This window comes from Pseudonaja textilis, chromosome 1 (assembly GCF_049901715.1).
Source record: "Pseudonaja textilis isolate UNSWEBS1 chromosome 1, rPseTex1.2, whole genome shotgun sequence".
NCBI lineage: Eukaryota > Metazoa > Chordata > Lepidosauria > Squamata > Elapidae > Pseudonaja > Pseudonaja textilis.
In genome coordinates, this window is record NC_141990.1 from 152981627 (window position 1) to 153003358 (window position 21732).

Genomic DNA, 21732 nt, shown 5'->3' on the forward strand with positions numbered 1-21732 from the left:
TGCAGAAAATGGTTGACAACACCACAACCTTCAGTAATTTAGAAGAAGAGTCTCTACAAAGTCACAAAGTAAGAAGATATTTTGGTCATTTCCTCCTCTTATCTAGAATAATCTATAATGCTATCCCATATAGTTTATTAAGAAGAATGGGCCCTTGACAGATAGGTCAAGGGATCCTGTAAGTCCTGAAGTTAGTTCAGAAGTTAGTGGCCATTATGACTGTAACATTACTTAAGACTTCTGTAAACAAAGTGCTGTACTGGAAAGAACCAGGGAATTTTTCTGGTTAAACTATGGTGTGGTACAATGCTATACAAACAAAAGATAATATTCCTAACAAAGATACAAAACTATCTGGTTCCTAACATTACTAACAACAAGAATTTGCAAAATAGAGATTCCCCGAGTAGAAATGGGAAAGATCCTGTTACTACTTCTTCAACAATGAAACAAGGAGACAAAGCTCAGATTATGCCACTCAGTCAGGTGGAGAGGACTAGAAATAATCCCCCACTTCTGACTTCAATGTCACTGAAAGTGACATTGTTCTAAAGTTTAAAGAGTCAACAACTTCAAAAGAGATGATTTTTACAAAGCAAACATATACACTAGAGAAAAAAACTATCCTCAAGCAGGCAACAGCAACCCAGAACTCAAGGGCAGCCTAGCAATATCGTGCTACGTTTCTGAGCTACCCAGATAATTTCATATAGCAGTGCAATGCTAGGTGCCAAAATGAGAGAATTCCACATTGTTAAACATCCAAAGGCTACAATGCACTCTTATGAGAGAAAATAAAGAGAACAATTGTTTAATAGTAGTGCTACAGGTTGGGGGCCTAGTTAATACATCCCCTCAGTTCCATAGTTACTAATGCCAAGGTTTTATAAGAAGAGCTGTTGGTGAAGGTTCTCGGGAGGCATGATCTGACAAAATAATGTGAATAAGCAGGAACCATGCTGTTCAAGTTAGAGCTGCAAAACATAGGTAACCAGATCGTGACCTGGAGGTAGATCTAATTTCACAGATGTTCTCATGGATCGTACATTGGGAAAATGGATGAGTGAGAAAGCCTGAACTCTCCACAAGTGGTTCCTCGTGCTCTGTAAAGGATGAAACAAGAAGTTGTTGCTTCCTGCCTTGGCTATTGCATGCTTCCCACTCTGGTGAAAGTACAGACTATGCATGAATTGGCATGATCTTTTCAAAGCTTCCATGAGCTGGGAAAGTGTAGGATATCTTCTGTCTGCTGGAATGGCTCAGCCTTCTGCATACTTTCCCCATTAAGAAAATGCACTGATGGAACTGGCAGTTGGACCACTTCATACTGCCTCTCTCAAGGAAAGTAACAGACAGCTGACAATTGTAAGCTAATGAAAGTCTCTAGAGAGAAAACGATACCTTTTCTGCCTCCAAACCTATCTTATTCTGGCCCAAAAATTCATTGATCTGGACTGTTTTGTTTCCATAATGTTTTCCCTCCATTGCAACTCTTGTTGCTAAGACCAGAAGCAAAGAGTGATCACAATTATTTCACCACTAAGCAGAGCTATATGTTCTAGACTGGTAAGGTTTTTTTTCTGTGGCTTTTCAGTTTCAGAAAGGGCAAATGCCTTGATATGGAAGCCTCTTGTCAATGGAGATTTTGGGCAACTACAAGCCTCTGAAGATTTGTAATGATTTTACCAGCAGAGGGCTCATTTTGCCAACTCTTATTGGAGTGAGGCTACCATGTATAGAAGTCTCACTCCTCTTTGTCAAGTACAAGAGGAAAGGTGGGATATAATAGTAATATAATGAACAAGAAAGTATCCAAGGACTCAAGATTGCATGAATGATCTCAGAATGATTCAGAGGTTGCCTCATTAATTTTTTCCTCCTTTTTTTAGTCTCTGGTTTGTTAATATTCCACGAAGGAACTAAAATAATGTGAATCATATAACCCTAAAGTGATACTGTAAAAATACTGCTTCTGTTATTTAACGTCCATCTAGATCTTCTTTGTCCTTTCCATTTAATTGTCATTGGATTGTGATCCAATGTACTTGTTTCAATATTTATTTCTTGAATATTAGTTAACAATTCTGTTGACATCCATATCATATCTATTCTGGACCGTAAGTGTCTATTTGAGTAGAAGGTGTATTGTTTAGTTTTAGCATTTCTTTCTCTCCATGTATCTTTTAAGTTTATTTCATCTACCATTTTAAAAATAGATTTAGGGAAAGTATTTCTGTTTTGCTTTATTGTGCTGTATAGTCCAGTTTGTTGTCTACATTAAAATCTCCCATAACTATATTAGCATAGTCCAGTTCAATTATTTTCATATGTAATTTTTTACAAAATTCTTCTTGTTTGTCATTCGAGGCATAGATTGCAATCAGGAGTGCTTTCATATTATTATCCATTATTTCCACCATTAGTATTCTTCCGTCGTCATCAGTATAAATCAATTTCGCTGGAATGGTCTCTTTAATATATAAAACCACTCCTCTTTTCTTGCATTGTGTCAAGGAGGTAAATATTTTCCCTAGTTTTGGCTGTATCAACAATTGTTCATATTGCTTTTTAATATGTACTTCTTGTAGGCAGATTATATCAAATTTTAATTTCTCTAATTTATGGAAAGTTTTCCTTCTTTTAACGGCTGAATTAAGTCCATTTATATTAATTGTAATCAATTTTTTCTCTTCCATGGTTATATTTTATAATTAGGTTTGGCAGGTCTCGTGGATCTTGGCTCACATTGTTCTTTGGCTTCCTCCTTTCCACCTACTGCACCTTCCTCTTTTTCAGTCATCATTTGGCAGTCCTCTTGGAATTCAATTAGTGAAATTTCTTTTTCTGCCTCTTCCTCTTTCCCCCTGAAAAATTCTGTATAAAATGATTCAGCTTTCTCAGTTGAATCAATTCTGTATCTCTGTTCTTGCCATGTGAACATTAAACCTTCTGGAATCAGCCATCTATAATTCACCTCTTTTTTAAGTAGCAATTTGGTCAAGAATCGGTATTCTCTTCTCATCTCTCTCACTCTTCTGGGTACTTGTTTCAAAATCACAATCTCCTTATCTTTATATTTCAATGTTTTCTCTCTTGCCACTTGCAATATTTGCGTTTTAATGGCTTTCTTTGTAAATCTGATGTGAACTTCTCTTGGTAGGCTATTTCTCATTGTGTATCTTGTGAAGACTCGATAGACCTCATCTATTCATCTTCTCTTCAGTTATTTCCAAAGCTTCAGCCAATATTTCTATCATTATCTCAGCTAGATTTTGTCCTTTTTCTTTCTCTATGTTTTAGAATCTAAGATAAAATTCTGTTCTGTCCATCTCCCATCTCAGCATACCACTTTTATCTTGTTCAACCACAGTTAACCTGTTATCAATGTCTCCTTATCTCTTTGTTTAGCTTCTTCTTCTTCAATTTTTAGTAGTCTCTCATCATACTTCATCATCATTTATTGGATGTTCTCGACTTTTTCATCAGTTTTCCCTGTTCTTTGTTCAATGTCCTCTGTTCTTTGTTCAATGTTCTCTATTCTCTTTTCAATATTCTCTGATCTTGTTTGAATGTTTTGAATTCCTTGCATAATCATCTGCAGGGTCATTTTTTCTTTTTCTTGTTCTTTCTCTTGCCTTAACATTGTCTGTATTGAACATTGTCCTCCAGATGGTGGAGAGGAGGAAGTAGAAATTGAAGAACCAGGAGCTGTTAATTTCCTACTCATTTCAAACAATTCAAAATCATCAGGTTCTTCTAGACCTTAATCCAATTGTGAAGTAACCAATTGCGATTCCAAATAAAAATAGTAGGGAAAAAGAAGCCAAATAGTAATAATAATTAAAAAAATAATAATTCTTCAGGTTCTTGTATACCTTAATCCAACTGATTAGTTAGATAACAATGAAAATTCAAAAATGAAGGAAAAGACCATAAACATACACAAAAAAGAAAAAGTTGTAAAATCCTAAAAAAGACGGAAAAGTGAGGAATAAAAAGCTAAAGAAAAAGCGGACTGCCGGTTTGAAAGGCTTCGGCGGCGGCAGGAATCTGCGATTGTGCGTGGTTCCTGCTGCGCTCGCCGCTGGCGTACCCCTGATCCAGCTGGATTTGGGGGTTAATAGTTACCCCATAGAAGTGACTGAAGATAGAGGAGGCCCAGCAGGGGTCCGAGGGGATCGCAACCCCCCTCCTCAGCTGGCTCAACTCCTTTCTCCAAAAGCGGTGGAACGGTAGTCAGCAATGGCCACCACAAAGAAATTTTCATCCGGACAAGACTGTGCAAGGAGGAAGCTGAGAAAGTGAAAGTTTTTGGCTGAACCGGGATAACAACTAACATCTAAATACCCAGGAAATTTAACTTTCTTAAAGATACATTGTTCCCTAAGAAGATCGTAAAAAGCAGCAGAAGAAAGTGAAAAGGGAAAGGTTTTTTTTCTCACTCTCCTTCCCTACGGAAATAACAGAAGGAAATCAGAAAAACCCAACTTGGCAACAGAAGGTAATTAAATTTGAAAATTAAAGCCAAGGGGATATTAAAGATTTCTGAACATTGGAATCAAAAAATTTAAAAATTCTTTTTTTGCTATAAGTGGGAAGGGAGAGTTAAAGAATTTATATTAAGACTGCTTGGAGCTTATAAGATCAGAGACAAACTGTAATAAGACTTCTAAAAAAATCATTTTGGAACTTTGCAATTGATTCTACCCCAAGAAGAGAAAGTATAAAAAGAAGAAAGTGCTAAATGAAACAGTTTGTGTTGATTTGGATTGCTTGGTGACTTTGAGACTTTTGGAAACTATTTTTTGAAAGACTAAAAACTTTTGGGTTGTTTAAAAAAAATCTCACAATGGCATTATCTGTTGAAGAATTGAAAATGGAATTTCAAAAGTTAAGAGAAGAGGAACAAGAAGGGAAGGGCTCTTCTGGATCTGTTTTTCACTTTTTGGAAATGGCGATTTCTACCTACCAGGAATTACAACAACAAGAAGGCTGGGATGAAGAAGAAGAAGCCATCTTTAATGAACAAATAACTTTAGTTGAGGAAGAAAAGGGAAAGAGGGGAAAGAGAATGGAGAATTCAAGACTTAAAAAAACAACCAAAAAAGGGGAAAATAAGGTGAAAAATCAATACAATGTCAGAAAGCAATAGAAAAGAGGAATACAACAGAGAGGGGAGATTAAGAGGGTGGAGATTAAGAGATGGGGGGGGGTAAAAAGGCTAGATTGGACAAGAAAGGAAGGGAAAAAGGGGAGAGAAGATACAAAGGCTTGAAACAAGATGTAAAAAAACAGATCTTTTTCAGAGACAAAGGGTAAAATACAATTAAAAAAGAGATTCTGCAAAAGCACATAAGATTGTATTGTAGTATTGTATTTGAAATAGAGTTAGAAAATTGGAATATTATATGATTTAATAAAATATTAAAGGAAATATGTAAAATGTTTAAGATTTAATGATAGAGTTTAATTTGCTATGGATTATTGTTTCAACTATATTATAAACCTAGTATTTTCTTATTTTAAAATGTACGTAGAATGTACTAAGCAGAATTAGAATGGAAATTATATATTATCTTAAGTGTTAAATTTAGGGGAAAGATAGACCCCAGAAAGAGAAAGTTTAAAAAGAAGAAAGGGCTAAATGAAATAGCTTGTGTTTACAGAAGAGAGTGGAGACCAAGAGGGTGGAGACCAAGAGACGGGGTGTGTGTGTGTGAAAAGACTAGGATTACAAAAGAGACTCTGCAAAAGTACATAAGATTGTATTGTTGTATCTTTACTTGAAACAATGTTAGAAAACTGGATCTTTACATGATTTAACAAAATACCAAAAAATGCTTAAGATTTAATGATAAAGTTTAATATACTATGGATTATTGTTTCAATTATATTATAAATTTATTATTTTTCTATCTTAAAATGTAGTAGGTAGTTTTAGAATGTGCTAAGCAGAATCAGAATGAGAATTATATATTATTTCAAGTGTTAAATTTAGGGGAAGATATAAAGGCGTCATACTTCAATTAGAGATTACAGGAGAAATATTGTGTTAATGAGAAAAGAAAAATAGATGATTGAAGCAGAATGGACAAAAGATATTAGTATAATTATCTAAATCGAGATGAAATAAATAAAATAGAATTAAGAGAGTGAAAAGAGGGGAGAAGCCATATAGAAAATATAGAATGGTAAATAAGATATGAAATGGTATATAAAGTGAGCATGAACTTGATTTATGTCTGTACCAAAAGATGTAACCCGGGACTAGGCCTCTTTCCAAAAAGAAGTTTTATGTTTTTATGTTTTGTGTTCTGTTTGTGTATGTTTGTTTATTGAAAATTAATAAAATTTATTTTTAAAAAAAAGCTAAAGAAAAAGGAAAAATTCTTCAGGTTCTTCAACACCTTAATCCAATTAAGAGGTCTCAAATAATACTATTTTAAAGGAAAAAGACTTCACACAGTGGATGGAGAAGAACTGGCCTTTTTCTTTAGAGAAAACAAAAAAGAAGATACATCAATCTAGAACAGGGGTGGGCAAACTTTTTGGCTCGGGGGCCTCATTGATTTTTAAAATTTGACAGACGGGCTGGGTCAGCACAAGATACGATACATATTAAAAAACTGCAAAATCAAGTCACTGCGCCTAATGCGCCACCTGGTGTCGAAATGCCTGTCATTGCAAGTCAAAATCAAATGAATGCAATCATTCAATCATTCACATCAAACCTTAATTCTGTACCAATCTTCGGCGGGCTGGATTAAAAAGACCAACGGGCCGGATGTGGCCCGCGGGCCATAGTTTGTCCACCCCTGATCTAGAATGTATGGGATACAATGAAGGCATATGCCAGAGGCTTGATAATAGACTATACAAGGAAAAGAAATACTATGAAAAGATTAGCCTCTTAAGGCATTAGAGGATGAGTATAAAGGACTTGAAAAAGAGCTACAGCAAATGCCACAGAAAAAGGACATTAAGTTCAAAATGGATATAACCAAACATAAAATGGGTCTAATAGAAAAAGAAGAATTAGCACAGAAAATTAGAGGTGCTAAACAGAACTACTTTGAAGATGTAAATAAACCAGGTAGATTGTTAACATATAAATTGAGAACGGAGAAAGAATCAAGGAAAATATTGCAATTAATAGATGATCAAGGCCAAGTTTGCTATGGTAGTAAAGAGGAAATCATTCAAGACTATTATGGGAAACTATACACACAAGAGAATATTGGTGAGGAAAGAGTCAAACAGTACCTACAGAATGCTAAGTTACCCCAGATACCTAAAGAGATTGAAACAATGTTAGAAAGCAATATAATGATGATGGAGTTAACTGAAGCACTCAAAAAGCAAAATAATGGAAAGGCACCAGGCCCAGATGGACTTCCGGCAGAATTTTACAAAAGATTACAAGAATCGTTGAATCTTCCATTGCTAGAAGTTATGAATGAAATTATGTTAAAGAAGAGGATACCTAAATCATGGTCAGAAGCTTATATTACACTTGTTCTAAAAGAGGAGGCCGATCCATTACAAATCAAGAACTATAGACCTATTTCCTTACTAAACGCAGATTATAAAATTTTTGCTTCAATATTGGCAGAAAGACTTAAAACATACTTAAATAATTTTATCCATCCTGATCAAAATGGATTTCTGCCAAAGAGACAAATTAAAGACAATATGAGAGTAATCTTGGACACTTTGGAATACTACGAGACACATCCTGAAAAACAAATGGCTTTGATATTTCTAGATGCACAGAAGGCATTTGATAACGTGAATTGGCGATACATGTTATTCTTGCCGGAACAGATGGACTTTGCTAGAAAATTTATTCAAGCAATAGAAGCTATATATCATAAGCAAACGGCAAAGGTAATGATAGAGGGAGAACTGACAGACTCTATTGATGTAAGAAAAGGAACAAGACAAGGGTGCCCACTATCACGTCTGTTGTTTGTGTTAACTTTGGAAGTGCTAAATAGAAATATTAGAGATGAAAAGAATATAAAAGGGATGAAAATTAAAAATGAAGAATTTAAGTTGCAAGCATTTGCAGATGATCTGGTTTTTATCTTAGAAGACCCACTAAAACAGCATCAAAATTGATAGAAAAGATAGAGACATATGGAAAGGTGGCTGGTTTGAAAATAAATAAAGATAAGACAAAGATCTTGACAAAGAATATGCTATCAAGACAAAAGGAAGAACTGGCAGACCTACTGAAAATTCAGGTCACGAATAAGATTAAGTACTTGGGGATATACTTGACAGCAAGACGCAGTACACTAAAAGAGAATAATTATATCAAACTTAAACAGCAGAGAGCACTAGATTTGGCAAAATGGGAAAATTTACAACTGTCATTAATAGGGAGAATATCAACAATCAAGATGAATATATTACCCAGAATTTTATATTTGTTTCAAACAGTTCCAATTAGGCTTGGAAAAGACTATTTTGAAGATTTAAATAAAATTGTATTGAAATATATATGGCAAGGTAAGAAAGCGAGAATAAAGTTAAAACTTGCAAGATGCCAGATTAAGAGGAGGATTTGGTTTGCCTAATTGGGAGTTGTATTACCAAGCTACAAATTTGATGTGGGCTAAGGAATGGATAACATTAAGAAATACTAGATTACTGACATTAGAAGGACATGATCTGTTGTTGGGGTGGCATGCTTTTTTATGGTATAAAGGAACTAAAACACAGGGGTACTTTAGAAGACATTATATACGGGAGTCTCTGTGGTTAAACTGGGAGAAGATTAAAAGACAATGTTATTTGAAAATTCCAGTCTGGCTATCGACTATTGAAGCATTTTCTTGTCCTATAATATACAAAAAGGAACAAACAGTTAGTTATGGTGAAATACTGAATGAAAAGGGTGAACTTAAATCTATAGAAAAATAGAGGAACAAGGTATAAAGATGAATTGGTTTTAATATGCGCAAATACATTCAAGGTATGATAAAGATACTAAAACAGAAGGTTTCTATGATAAACTGACTGATTTAGATAAGATTTTGACAGGTACTGATGAAAAGGTGATTAAAAAATTATATGGATATTTATTAGAAATTAAATTAGAAGAAGAACAAGTTAAAGAAACTATGATTGCTTGGGGGAAGAATTTTGGATATGGGATTGATCTAGAGAAATGGCAAAAATTGTGGTCTCAAAATTATAAAATGACAATGTCAACAGCATATAAAGAAAATTTGTATAAGATGTTTTACAGGTGGCATTTCCCCCTGACAAGAATAGCAAGAATATTCAAGAATAAATCCAAAAAATGTTGGAAATGTCATCAGACACCTGGCTCATATTACCATATGTGGTGGACTTGTGCGGATGCTAAAAAATACTGGACTAAAATCCACACGTGGTTGAAAAAAATGACAAAAAAACATATAGATTTGAAACCAGAGATATTTTTATTGGGACTTTTACCTGAAATATATAGTAAAGACTTGAAATACCTGATTGTAAATGTATTAACAGCGGCTAGGATTGTATTTGCTAAAAACTGGAAAAATGAGAAAATACCATCACAGGAGGAAATCATTTAAGAAAATATTGGAATGTGCTGAAATGAGCAGGTCGACATTTGAAATCAGAGAACAGGATGATAAACACTTTTATAAAGTTTGGGATCTATTCTATTAATGGTTAGACAATAAAGTATAGTAACAAAATATGTAGACTTTTAGAAAATACTAAATATATAAAGATGTATTCTTTCCTTATTATACCTACAAAATGATTTTAGGATGAGATTTGGGATGATAATATGAATTGTCACAAAACAAATTAAGTAAAATATGATTATTTCCTAAAGCATGAATGAATAAAAGTATAGTCAAATGATTGATTAATAATACCAACGTATTTAATATTGGGTTGAAAATACGAGATCATATACAATGTAATTGTAATTGAAGACTATGAAATGGAAGCACAAAACAATTTGTAAACCAACCGGCACACTGTATGTACATATATGGAAGATGCCTGATGTTTTTATGTTTTGTTTGTTTATGTTTGTTTTAAAAACCAATAAATTTTTTTAAAAAAAATACTGCTTCTGTTGTGGATTTTGGTTTTCCCTCTGGGTCAATGTAATTTTTGCTTCATGCATAGTTAGAAGATGGAACAAAAGTGTAATCCTAAAACAAGCATTTATGTACAAACAAAAATATTTCATAAAATAATTGTTTCCTTACCTTTTCAATGGTGACATTCCCAAGGGTGGCATTTATTATTTCTTTATAATCAACAATGTACTGTTGATGAAAAATAATGTTTTGATTACATACATATCGCTAGAAAGCTGCTCTTGCTATACTCAAGAATAAGTGATTATTTTACAAGTTAAAGCCTAAGTACTGACTTCCCAATGTGGAACTACAATTCCCATAATCTCTCACCGCTGGTTTTATTAGCTGGTGCTGATAAGATGTGAAGTATACTAATATTTGGAAGGCCACATGTTACCCATTCCTATTGTCTTGACAGTTTTCTTTTGTGCTTATTTTTTCCAATTCCCATTTCAACATTCCCTGAGGTACAAACCTGGGCATAATCATTGAAAGGAATGAGATTTAATTCTGAATAAAAAAGTTAAATAAATAAAGACAATAAATCCTTTGTAATGATACTAAGGATTAATTCAAAAGCATGTATACTGAGTGATAATATAACTTTAACAAAATCATTACTTACCTTGTCAATGGTAACATTATCAATGGTTGCATTTCTAATAATGACTTTATAATCAGTAGCATACTGTAAATGGAAAACATTGGTTCTGTTAATATTTGTGGCACAATTTAAACAAATATATAGGTTAAAACTATATGACTTGAAAAATGTATTTCTGGATTTTTTTAATGTGAAACTGAGAACTATAACATCATTGGTAAAGTTATAGATCCAATTTGGTCATAATTTTTTTGAACATACAACAATGTTGCTTATACATGAAAAACTTGTGCCTATGGACTGTTAAAGGCTTCCTACATATCTGAAGCATTTTGGTAGGACGAAGGAAAGCATTCAGTCATCAGGAACTGTCTTTATATCACCGCATTAAGCAAGGAACAAAAGAACAGGCAGTAAAGAAATACTGCATCCAAATGAAGCAACACCAGCAAAAGTTCCTCCACAATCTATATCTGATTTCATTTTTAAAACACTTCTTGGCATTTTGGATTGCCGCTCATACAGCTAATCATAGAACACAAGGATTTCCTATTACCAAAAATGGAATGGGATCAGCTGAGATTCAAGTGCCAGTTAAACTGCAGATTAAATGTGAGATTCCATAAGAAGATTGCAGCACTTCTAACAGAGGTTGTAGGTACCAGTGAAGATAGTAACATATATTTATGTTAGATTCCTGTTAGATTCCAATATTAGTTGCAAAGGCTGTATTATTATAGGACTATATTTTATTATCTAAAATAAATTTCAGCAAAATATATAAAGCACATACTTCAAAGGCTAATATTTAGCTTGTGAGACTATGACCCAGAAATCTTTCTGGTCAGAATAGTGAGTGCCTAAGAACTCCTGGCTGTTTAGGAATACCACCACCTGCATGACACAATGAAATGTGAACAATTTACAAAGGGAGAAAGAGAAACTAATCTTAAGCAGTGGAGGAACAGGGTAAATAGATGGCACTTTTAATAGTGGGATTAATATCTAATCATTAAGGTTCTGTTTCAAAAATACCATGGAATTTAAATTGAACAATAAAAAGGATGTAAACTGGCAACAAGAGATCTACAAAGGTCATCTCTCCGAGCTTTTTATATTTTACAATTTCAGATTAATAATGGTTCTTACTCTGGCAAACATCTTCTATGCTTTATTGCCTCCCAGTTTTATAGAGAATGCAGAGGTAAGTCTCTGAAAGGCATCAGAAACTGCTTGAACATTTTTGTACAGAAATATTTTGTTATATAGGTTGCATATTTTGTTCATATGGTTAAAAAGTTAACTCCCCCTCCAAAATGGGAAAACGGTTTTCATATATACGAAAGATACCATGAAAAGGTCATAAGGCCAAATTATTGCACAATCTAAAGCTTATCAAGGATTCAAGCATCATATTGCAAACTCTTCCATTACCCTTGTTCAGTATTTTGAATGTCCTCCATAAAATTGGAGTATTGGTTTAGATACTCTTATAATCCTGTGTAGATTAACTCTTGTAAAATACATTTTTGTACTAACTATATCCTGCAAAGGATCACATTATAGAAAATCAAACACTTTTTGATTGACATATCAGAATCCAGAACAGATTTTTAAATAGATACTGCACAGGATAATTACCGATCGAAAGGCTGCAACAATGAGATTTGATGGCATCAAATTTCTGAAAAACAAAAACAAAAATTAGGAGTTGATAATAGTTTATAATCTTAATTGTTTGTACATTGATATAAAATAATCTGTTTTTTTAAGATTTAGCATTAGTTCATCATTAACAAGGCAGAGTGCTTTACTACATCAGCATTTTTAGGCCTTAATAGACATACTTGCCTCAACAGCACATTTCAAAGAACTTACAAATAATTAACAATGTTATTAATAACTAATTTCTTCAGCGGTCGCATGACACTTCCTACAAAATGTACTAAACTGCAGAAAGTGCAATCCATGGGCAGTAATAGCCCCCTAAAAACAGTAAATCAGAGAATGATTTCAATTAAAAATGCAAAATAATTTTAATTTCAAAATTTAGTCAGATATATTTGTTTTCCCTATTTTATTTTTGGAGATTAGTTTTTTTTTTAAAGTAGTGAGTACTTAAATATTGTTAAGTACATTAAATATATTTCTAATAAATATTCTATAGTTCTATACTATTCTAACATCTAATGTGTACAGTACACAACAGCATAGTACAGTATAGAAATCAAATATCAAATCTATAAAGCATCCATAGAGGTATGGTATCTAATAAGCAAAGTTCAATTTAAAACAAAAGCCATGTATTATTAGAAATAAATAATTTTATTTCAGTCAACAACCAGTTTGAAACGAGGCAGGAAAAAGATACAACTATGAAGAAATGGCATACTTAAGTATAAATAAAATAATGCAGCATTGCATTCTATCAAGATTAAAATTAAAACTAGTTAAGAACCAGATGAGAACCATTTTGGTATAATGGTTAAGGCGCCAGACTAGAAACCTGGGAGGCATTGGGAGGGGCGGGCTGAGTTTTAATCCTGCCTTAGGCACAAAAGTCAGATGGATGACCCTGGGCCAGTCACTTTCTCACAACCCTAGGAAGGAGGCAAGGACAAGGCAAAAAGACTGTAGGGGTTAGTCCAGGCAGTCTCCGAGAATCGAACAGAAGAAATAAAAAACAGAGAATCACAAAATAAATCGTAGATGAAGTCCAAATCCAGATACTGAATCTATGAGATAGCGAATTAACAATATAAAAATAAGGTATACTATACAAATCCTAATAATCTAAAACATGGATAATTAGTTACAGCCAGGAATTTATTCATACAAAACTGAAGATTAATGGAATAGATAGATATTGCTCATATAGAACAGCAATCAGTTGTCTCTGCACATCCACAACTGCTACACAGAACTTTGTTGTATTATGCATAAAAAGGCTTCTCTAAATTAACATAATGTAACATTTCTTAGACCAGTCTGGAGCCTCTGACAACAAAGGGAAAATAAGCTTTCTTTGGATATCTTTGTAAAATTAGCAATATAACAGCGCAAGGAAAAGAGATTCAACTGAACTATCACTAGAAAAGAAGTTCCTATAATACACTCTAATCAAAGGCTGTATAAATCTACAGCATGAAGTTATCTCTTGGTTTACATTGTCCATGTCCAAATCTTGTAAAATCACCAAATTAACTCTCAAATCTTCAATAAGTGAATAATAATGCAACGAAATTGCAAAAAGGGATTCGTACATTGCCTCCATTCATACAAATTACCGAACTTGGTCAGATAAACATCCAGTTGAGGCATTTGCGTAAGTATGTTTAGGGTTGGTTACACTTGGTTAATTTTTTCATGCCTTATATAATTCCACCTTGTTTGATTACTTGTGCAATCAGTGCATTTAGTGAAGCTAGATAATGGGTTTAGTAGCCAAATTGAGAGTATTGTTTGAATAATAATCTGTTCAAGTCCTATCAAGCAGGATTAGGAAATAACCCTTGACAATGTCCATAATTGCAAAGTGTACCACCATAGAAATATTTCATAGAAAACCATGGTATAACATAGTAGAAAATACCAACAGAAGGCAAATAAAACTCATCAGAGAGATTTAACTCAGTTCTGTTACCAATCAACTTCCAAATATAATTTCTGAATTAAAAACCTGATTTGCTGTAAGAGTAGGGTGCATACTGAAAAGTTTCTCCTGAAAAGGATAAAAGGACTGCCATTTACGCACTCCAAGAGCAAGCTGAATCCTGCAATATCCTGCCCTAATGTTTTAACTTCAAAACAGCCCCATGCACCCCAAACATCACAGAAAATGCACCTGCAGAATAAACAGCTCTAATCTGGTGTCAAGTCTGTATCAAAGGTTAGAGGCTAATTCTATAAACACTGGTGGGAATAGAAGCTTTCAGGTCTATTGTACTCAGGATAAAGGGAACCAGAAAGATTGGTGGAACAAAAAGAGGACCCATTGTCTGAAGCACAGTTAAGCTGTCTGATCTCCAGTTCTATACTCAATTCATGCTATATGAACTTTCCCATAACCATTAGGAAATGCTAAAGTCCACAACTGTCTAGACAATTGCATTTATCAGCAATTTGGAACTTTACTGATGTTTTTACCTGTATTATTAATGAGTAGAAAATTTAGATATTTCTAAAAATAAGGCTTTCTTGTAGACTTCATTTTTATTCCATGGTATTTAAATTAGACCATTCCTATTATTCTTAGAAAACCTAACATCTTTGATTACAATTTCTACCAATATCCTAAGCAAACGCATAATAAAGTATTTTAGCAATGTCCCATTTTCATGCTGATATCTTTTTATTTAAGAAATCTATTATTTGATTATTACTTTTTTGCTTCATTTACAACAACTTTGATCTGGAGGCCATATTTGCTGGAAGTATAATTATGGTTGACTAAAAAACTGACGATACAATTAGATTCAAAGATTTAGAGAGCTACAAGATACAAGCAAGGTCTACTTTAATCTCTTTCAGCCTTGTGCAAATCAGAACAGCAAAGTTGCCCATGTCTCACATTCATTCATTCATTCATTCATTCATTCATTTATTTATTTATTTATTTGATTTGTCAATCGTTTACAAGATAATAAGTATAAATATATACATAGTTGTTTTCTGAGGTTCTCGCAAGTATTTGTATGTGGATCTTTGGTTGTTCGGGTTTTCTCCCGCGTAAGATTCGAAGTATCTAGGCAACGTTTCGATGAAGTCTCATTCATCATCTTCAGGCTTCTGTCTTCGGCTCTTGCTTCTGAGCCAAGACAGAAGCCTGAAGATGATGAATGAGACTTCATCAAAACGTTGCCTGATACTCAATCTTACGTGAGAAAACCCGAACAACCAAAGATCCATATACATAGTTATGAATACATGAAATGGGTACATATAAGAAAAATAAAAGAAACAATAGGACAGGGACAGTAGGCACATTGGTGCGCTTATGCACGCCTTGCTTACACTTATTGCTTACACTTTTACCATTATTATTATTATTATTATATAATAATAATATATATTATATATTATTATTATTATTGCTTACACTTGTACCATTAACAATCATTCTTTGCTAGAGACTCAGCTTATCAGGATGGAAACAAACAACCCCAAGTTTTTTCGTCCTTTAATTTGTTTTCTCTTCTTAATTTGTCCTTTGTTTTCTTTAATTAGATTTCTGATAAAGTTATTTGTTAAACAGGTAACACATTACAAGTACATTTTAGCACTAAGACAACCCTAGCTATTTTTTTCATACACTAGTGGAATCTTTTTTCTCCCTTTGTATTGTTTTATTCTATTATTGTAATATACCAGTAGTACATAGCGTTTTGCAAGCTGTGTTTTAAGTAAAAACAACTGATTGACCTAGCTGGTTACTGGAAACCTTCAGAGTAAATTGCAAATTAATTGGCTAAAAGTCATTTTGCAGAGTGAGATGGGCAATACATAAATTTGTTAAATTTATACAAATTGTACAATTTCCCAAAGGGAATTTACTTTGTAATGGCCTTGGTGGTATGGAACAACTGGCCTCTGGTGCTATACCTGGTATGCCAACAATCAATCTTCCACAAGTCTTAACACTGTTTTGTTTAAACAGGTGTTTGGAGTATAATTTTTAACTCTGATATGATATTGTGACCTTGATCCAATTCATATCTAGAAGATGCTGGCACAAGCAAGAGTTCTAATAAGGTTGGAGCTTGATGCTATAGGAGATGATATGCCTGCCTCCAAAGGGAATAAGTCTTATCTCACTCTTTCTTCTCTCCCATAGGAAAATATAATAAGCTGAAATGTGGGTAACTATCCTCCCTTTTTGGCGGCAGCTAATGAAACAAGGCAAGTAAATTCTGAGTAAAAAGATAAGGCACCAGGCATTTTCTTTGGTGACTGATTTGTCCTGAGAGAAAGACCAGAACAGCTGTTAGTGGAGTTATCTAATTTCTACTGATACAGTTCCCAGTTTCAGCCAGTCATTCTGAATTATCAGGGGTTTTCAATTCTTGCACCAATTTTGTGTCACAAAATTGCCTGTGTCAGGCAGGCAACATGTTGGGCAACCTTATTCATGTTGGAATTGAGCATCTGTTGAAAATAAAATGCCCCCCAAATTAAATACTGCTTGTTATTATGAAATGTTCTCTATTTTTTTAACTTTTACTCTATGATCTCTCTTCTAAGTTTTAAAGAGCAGGATGGAGATAAATTATTTTAGTTCACATTTTGACATCAACTTACTAAATATATATGCAGCATCCAATATAAAACCCCACAGTTATCTTTCAATTTTTAATACTCTGAATTTTGTAGAGCAATTCTCCAACAAAGAATGTATTGAAAAATATGCATACCCAAGAAATTGCAGTTAAAGGTCCTGTATTTTTCAAATTTGATGTTTACATAGTGAGCCATATATTGACAAGGAAATGGGATAAAAAAATTGCTTCAAAAAAAATAACATTTGTAAAAACAAAATAAACATGTTGGTCTTTAAACTTTATTCTACAAAGTACCTTAAATTTAATTATTTTGATTTACAGAAGATTTCGCCATCCATGTACAAATAAGTATTGTCTGTTGGCAAGCTTATTCTCTAAGTGCCATAAAACAAAAAAAGGTTTATTCTGGGCCAATATCATGTTTAGTAATCATCATTTAACTAATCATCATGATATCAAGCAGGATTTGATATCATTTTTAATTAAAATCTTAGGGTATACTTAACCACCCTCAATGCAAAAGCTACACATTCTGAATCTGTGGTTTCTGAGCTGTTTTATGTACAAGGAGTGAGCTGTGCTCATATTGCTCCTACGCTTTCTATTGTAGTCTGGTTGTATTTTGTTACTTGATTGGGAAATCAAAACAAATAATAACAAATCAAATTAGCAAAGGATCGTCCATTAGATGCTTATTCTCCCCAATCCTACATCCTCTTAAGTAACTCAACAAATAAGCAATCCATAACATCTGCAAAGTAACTCTAAGTGATGAGTAACCTGAATGGAAGACTATATAAGGGCAGGACATAAGCATAATTTTGTTGAAATAAACTGAAGACTTTTGTCAACCAAAAAAATTAAAGATTAACATTGTGCACAGCTTTTAACAGATGGAGTTTTCTCAGATACAAAGATTCTGCAAAAGCCTAAATGAATTCACATGTGGGACTTTTGTACAGAAATGTTACTGATTGCATCAGTAATCCTTGGCTTTGAAGGACCTCTGTTTATCTTTCTCTTTTTCCCCAATTACTGAATAGAAATCTGTAAACTGAAATTATGCCTCTGCCTCATGAAATGGTCTCCAGGTCTTTAAACTTTATACAGTACCATAATGCACCTGTTAAGTAAACGATGAAGAACCAAAATCTGCATGTTATTAGGCATTTTAATTTCCTGAGCGTATATTGGCCACCTTTCAGGAATCATTATCCACAAATCCTTATTCAGGACCATTACTCATCTTTGGCTAGTATTTCATCAGCTTCAAGTTCTTTGCAAAGCAAAGATGGCATACATACTAATCTCTAACTTCATACTAATAGCTCATAGGCAAGAGAGGAAGAAAAAAGAGAGAGACAGAGAGACAGAGAGAGAGAAGTGAGAGAGAGAGAGAAGAGAAGAGAAGAGAAAAGAAGAGAAGAGAAGAGAAGAGAGGGAGGGAAGAAGGAAGGAAGGAAGGAAGGGGTCAATGGAATCTAAAAGCATCAGACAGACCTGGAGATAAGAAAGTAAATAAATAGGAATTTTCAAAAGCCAAGTATCCTTCAGGCGCTTTGGATCATAACTCCCATCACTTCCACATTCATAGTCGCAATATTAAGACTCTGAAAGTTGGATTTCCAAAAGGGGGGGGGGCACCAGCCTCGCTTGCCTCCCACAAGGGGGCTAACCAGCAAGGCAGGAATCATCCCATGCTCAGCCAGGATTGCTCCGAGTCCGCCTCTGGACCAGAGGAAGGAAGCCCCCACCCCACCCCGACTTCCTTACCTTGCCAGGTCCAGGAAAGAGTCCACCGTCTCCTTATTGGTGGGCATGGCGCCATCCAAGCCCAAGTCTTTGCTATTGAGCTCCCCGGCGCCCACCCCGGGTTTGATGATGAAGGCCAAGGCAACGGCCAGCGCCGAGGCGATCAAGGTGGTAACCAAGAAGTAGGCGACGGCGATGCCGCCCAGCTTGCCCAGGGACCGAGTGTCCAGGCTGGCTGCCCCGGAGACCAGACTGCATATCACCAAAGGCAGGATGATCATCTTCAGCATACGGAGGAGCATCTCTCCCGGAAAGGCCAAGTAGGTGATTTGAGCCCGGGTGAGCGGCGTTTGCCTCAACAGGGCGCCCATGGCCACCCCAACCAGCACGCCGGTGACGGTCAGGATCACGATGCAGTTTTTCCTCAGGAACCGCCCGAAGCTCCGCAACTGGAAGAGCTTCAGCCGAGGCTGCTTCACTCCTTCCTCTCCAGACTCGAAGCCGGTTAGCACCGTCGGCTCCAGAAAGCCATTCCGGCTCTCGGTTGGCTTCTCCATTGCCGGTCGCTTCGGCCTGGCGGGAACCGCTCTCCAACCTAATTCAGAAAAAGCGCGCAGACCAAACGGCGGTCCGGGAAAGAGGCGCTTGGCCGGACTGCAAGGGGAAGCTTTATAAATGCCCGCCCCCCGCCCCGCCGGAATCTCCTCGGCACCAGAGGGAAAGGTTCGCTCCTTCCAGCCGCCGCGTGCCCTCACACCGCCGAGCGCCTTTTATGCACGACGCGCCCGCTCACACACGCCCTGGAGCGCGGGGAAGGCGGCCAGAAGAGGTGGCGGCGCCCTCCCACCCAATAAGGCTGATGCAAGGCGAAGGCGCTCTGGGCTCAGCTCCGGCCATTTCCCCCTCCCCCCACTCGGCCCGCTCCTCCAATCAGTCACTCCGGCGCGGTAGCCCCTCCTCTTCGAGAAGCCTCATCCAACTCTACGGGGTGGGGGGTTTCTAGCGAAAGGGGGGCGCGCTTGGCGAATGAGGAGCGCGAGGGAGGAGCGAACTGGCTAGGGCGGTGGCGCGGGGGCACCGTTCATTTGGCTGCGTCCGGCCGAGAATCCACCCGGGGGCGGGGGAAGCAAACGCCCGCGCGGGGCGGAAGGTGTTGGTCTCCTTTGGAGTTTTGTTTCAGCAGCGTCCACTTCGCCTCCCCGCTTTGCCATAAATGCCGAGAACCGATCAGAAAAGCGCCGGGCCGGGAGCGCGCGCGCTGGTTGCAGAATAACGCAGAACCCTCGGTAGGGTACGCACTCCGGACCGTACCACTTCGGGTTCGAAGGAGGAAGCGGTTCTGAACCTTTTTCTCCGCCTCAAACGGTCCATCCAAAAAAAAAAAAAGCTAGTGAAAGAATTAGTTCACCTGCCGTATTGGCCTCGCCGGGGAGGAATGGCTTAACTAACCCAAGACAAATGGCCCGACGTGTTTTCTGCCTCCCGTGATCCGAAATGGCGCGATCCTTTGTAGGGGGCATCCTTCCCATCGGCCGGTCTGAGGGAACGCTAAGCTCGATGAAACCGGATTCCTTCTCTAAGCGGCAGTGGCGGCGGCCCCGGTATATACTGTCGCTCGGAGAACCGAAGCCGCACTTGTGATGGACGGCCCTCCAGACAGAGGGAGAGCCTCGGAAAGTCTGGGCTTCCCATCTGTGATAGGCTGCAGTGCCAACCACCAAAGCAGGCAGATGTACACCTGCTTAGATGCCTCATCCCTCTGGGTTGCAATAGGACCCACAAGATGCCAGGCTGCTGCCTACAGGCTGAGAAAATGGGAAAGCTGCCTCATGGGTGGGCAGATGATGGCAGCAGGGAGCGGTTCACCTGACCCTGCCTGATCTTATTGGAGCAGCAACAAATCATAGAAATGGATAGCTATCCCTTGCAGTCAGACACCCCCATGGGAAGTAGCCAGGCCTGCCCGGAACAGGTGCTTCTTTTTCCTCACCACCTGGGCATCCTGCTAGAGAGAACGGGGCCTGCAACCTTCCAGGCCAAATGTTTTCTAGTCAAGGGAGAAAGGTGAGGTTGCAGCAGCTGTTGTTCCTTGTTTCGGCTTTCCTACAGCAAGGGGCAGAAGCACCTGCCAGCCCAGTCCTTGACCCCCCCTATTTCCTCCAGGGGCCTGATAACGCACCTTATTCTGCCAAGGATAAACAGAGAGAGCAAACTATTCGTTTGCCATCTCTGGCTGCTGGCTAAAGTTACTTGTGAGGAGCTGTCATTGGTCCTCCGTGGAAATGAGAATGTGGAAACTGGAGAGAGTTCCCTTCTTCCCAGTGCATTACATGGATAGAGAAAAGACCTACGTAAAAAAAGGCCTCATTGCTGAGGTGCTGGCTTCAATGGTAGTTTCAAGGAACAGCTCTAGTTTATTCCCTCTCCTTCTAGGCAACCTGGCAAGTAGATCTAACTATTGCTCTGACTTGCAGTGAGCTCTACATGGGCTTGCCCTTCAAGAATATCCAAAAACTTCAACTGGTACAAAATAGAACGATGCAATCAATTATGTTTGCCTCTGGTCAAATATATTACAAGTCTATTGCACAGCTGCATTGGTTACAAGATTGTTTCTTGGTCCAATTTAGGTGCTGATATTGACCTTTAAAAACTACCCAGGAATGGGGGCGGGTGATTTGTGGGACTATCTTTCCCTGATTTCATCCACCTGCTCCAGCTTATCTAACAGAATGAACACATTGTGGTTCTATTTTTCTAGAGAGCTACATTTGGCAGACCTAGGTAGTAGGCCTTTTCTGCTGTGACTCTCCATGCTGTTGCCTCTTGAAAAAGCACCTTTAGGGCAACCATGTCCTGGATGATGAGAATCTTCATAGACATTCTCCATAGTGTGGAATCCGCCTTCCCCAGCTCCCAAAATGAAAATGGCCTCCACTTCTAAGTTTTCCAAGGTTCCCCTACACCTGATTTATTTTTTAAT

The 21732-nt window shown here is 36.8% G+C and overlaps 1 protein-coding gene across 2 annotated transcripts in view; it reads right to left on the bottom strand.

Moving 5' to 3' along the window:
* SLC1A4 (solute carrier family 1 member 4) overlaps positions 1 to 19732 on the bottom strand; it is a 31731-nt gene extending 11999 nt beyond the window's left edge. Inside the window, exons 1-4 of one of the 2 annotated variants that reach the window (XM_026712836.2) lie at positions 18771 to 19489; positions 12361 to 12403; positions 10741 to 10803; positions 10242 to 10301 (exon numbers count right to left, since the gene is read on the bottom strand). In XM_026712836.2, coding sequence (XP_026568621.1) covers positions 10242 to 10301; positions 10741 to 10803; positions 12361 to 12403; positions 18771 to 19306 — 702 coding nt within the window. In that variant the 5' untranslated portion in view covers positions 19307 to 19489. Of the gene's footprint in view, positions 1 to 10241; positions 10302 to 10740; positions 10804 to 12360; positions 12404 to 18770 lie in introns of both variants that reach the window. The other variant, XM_026712835.2, reaches the window with a different exon arrangement.
* Between the last annotated feature and the right edge of the window lie 2000 nt (positions 19733 to 21732).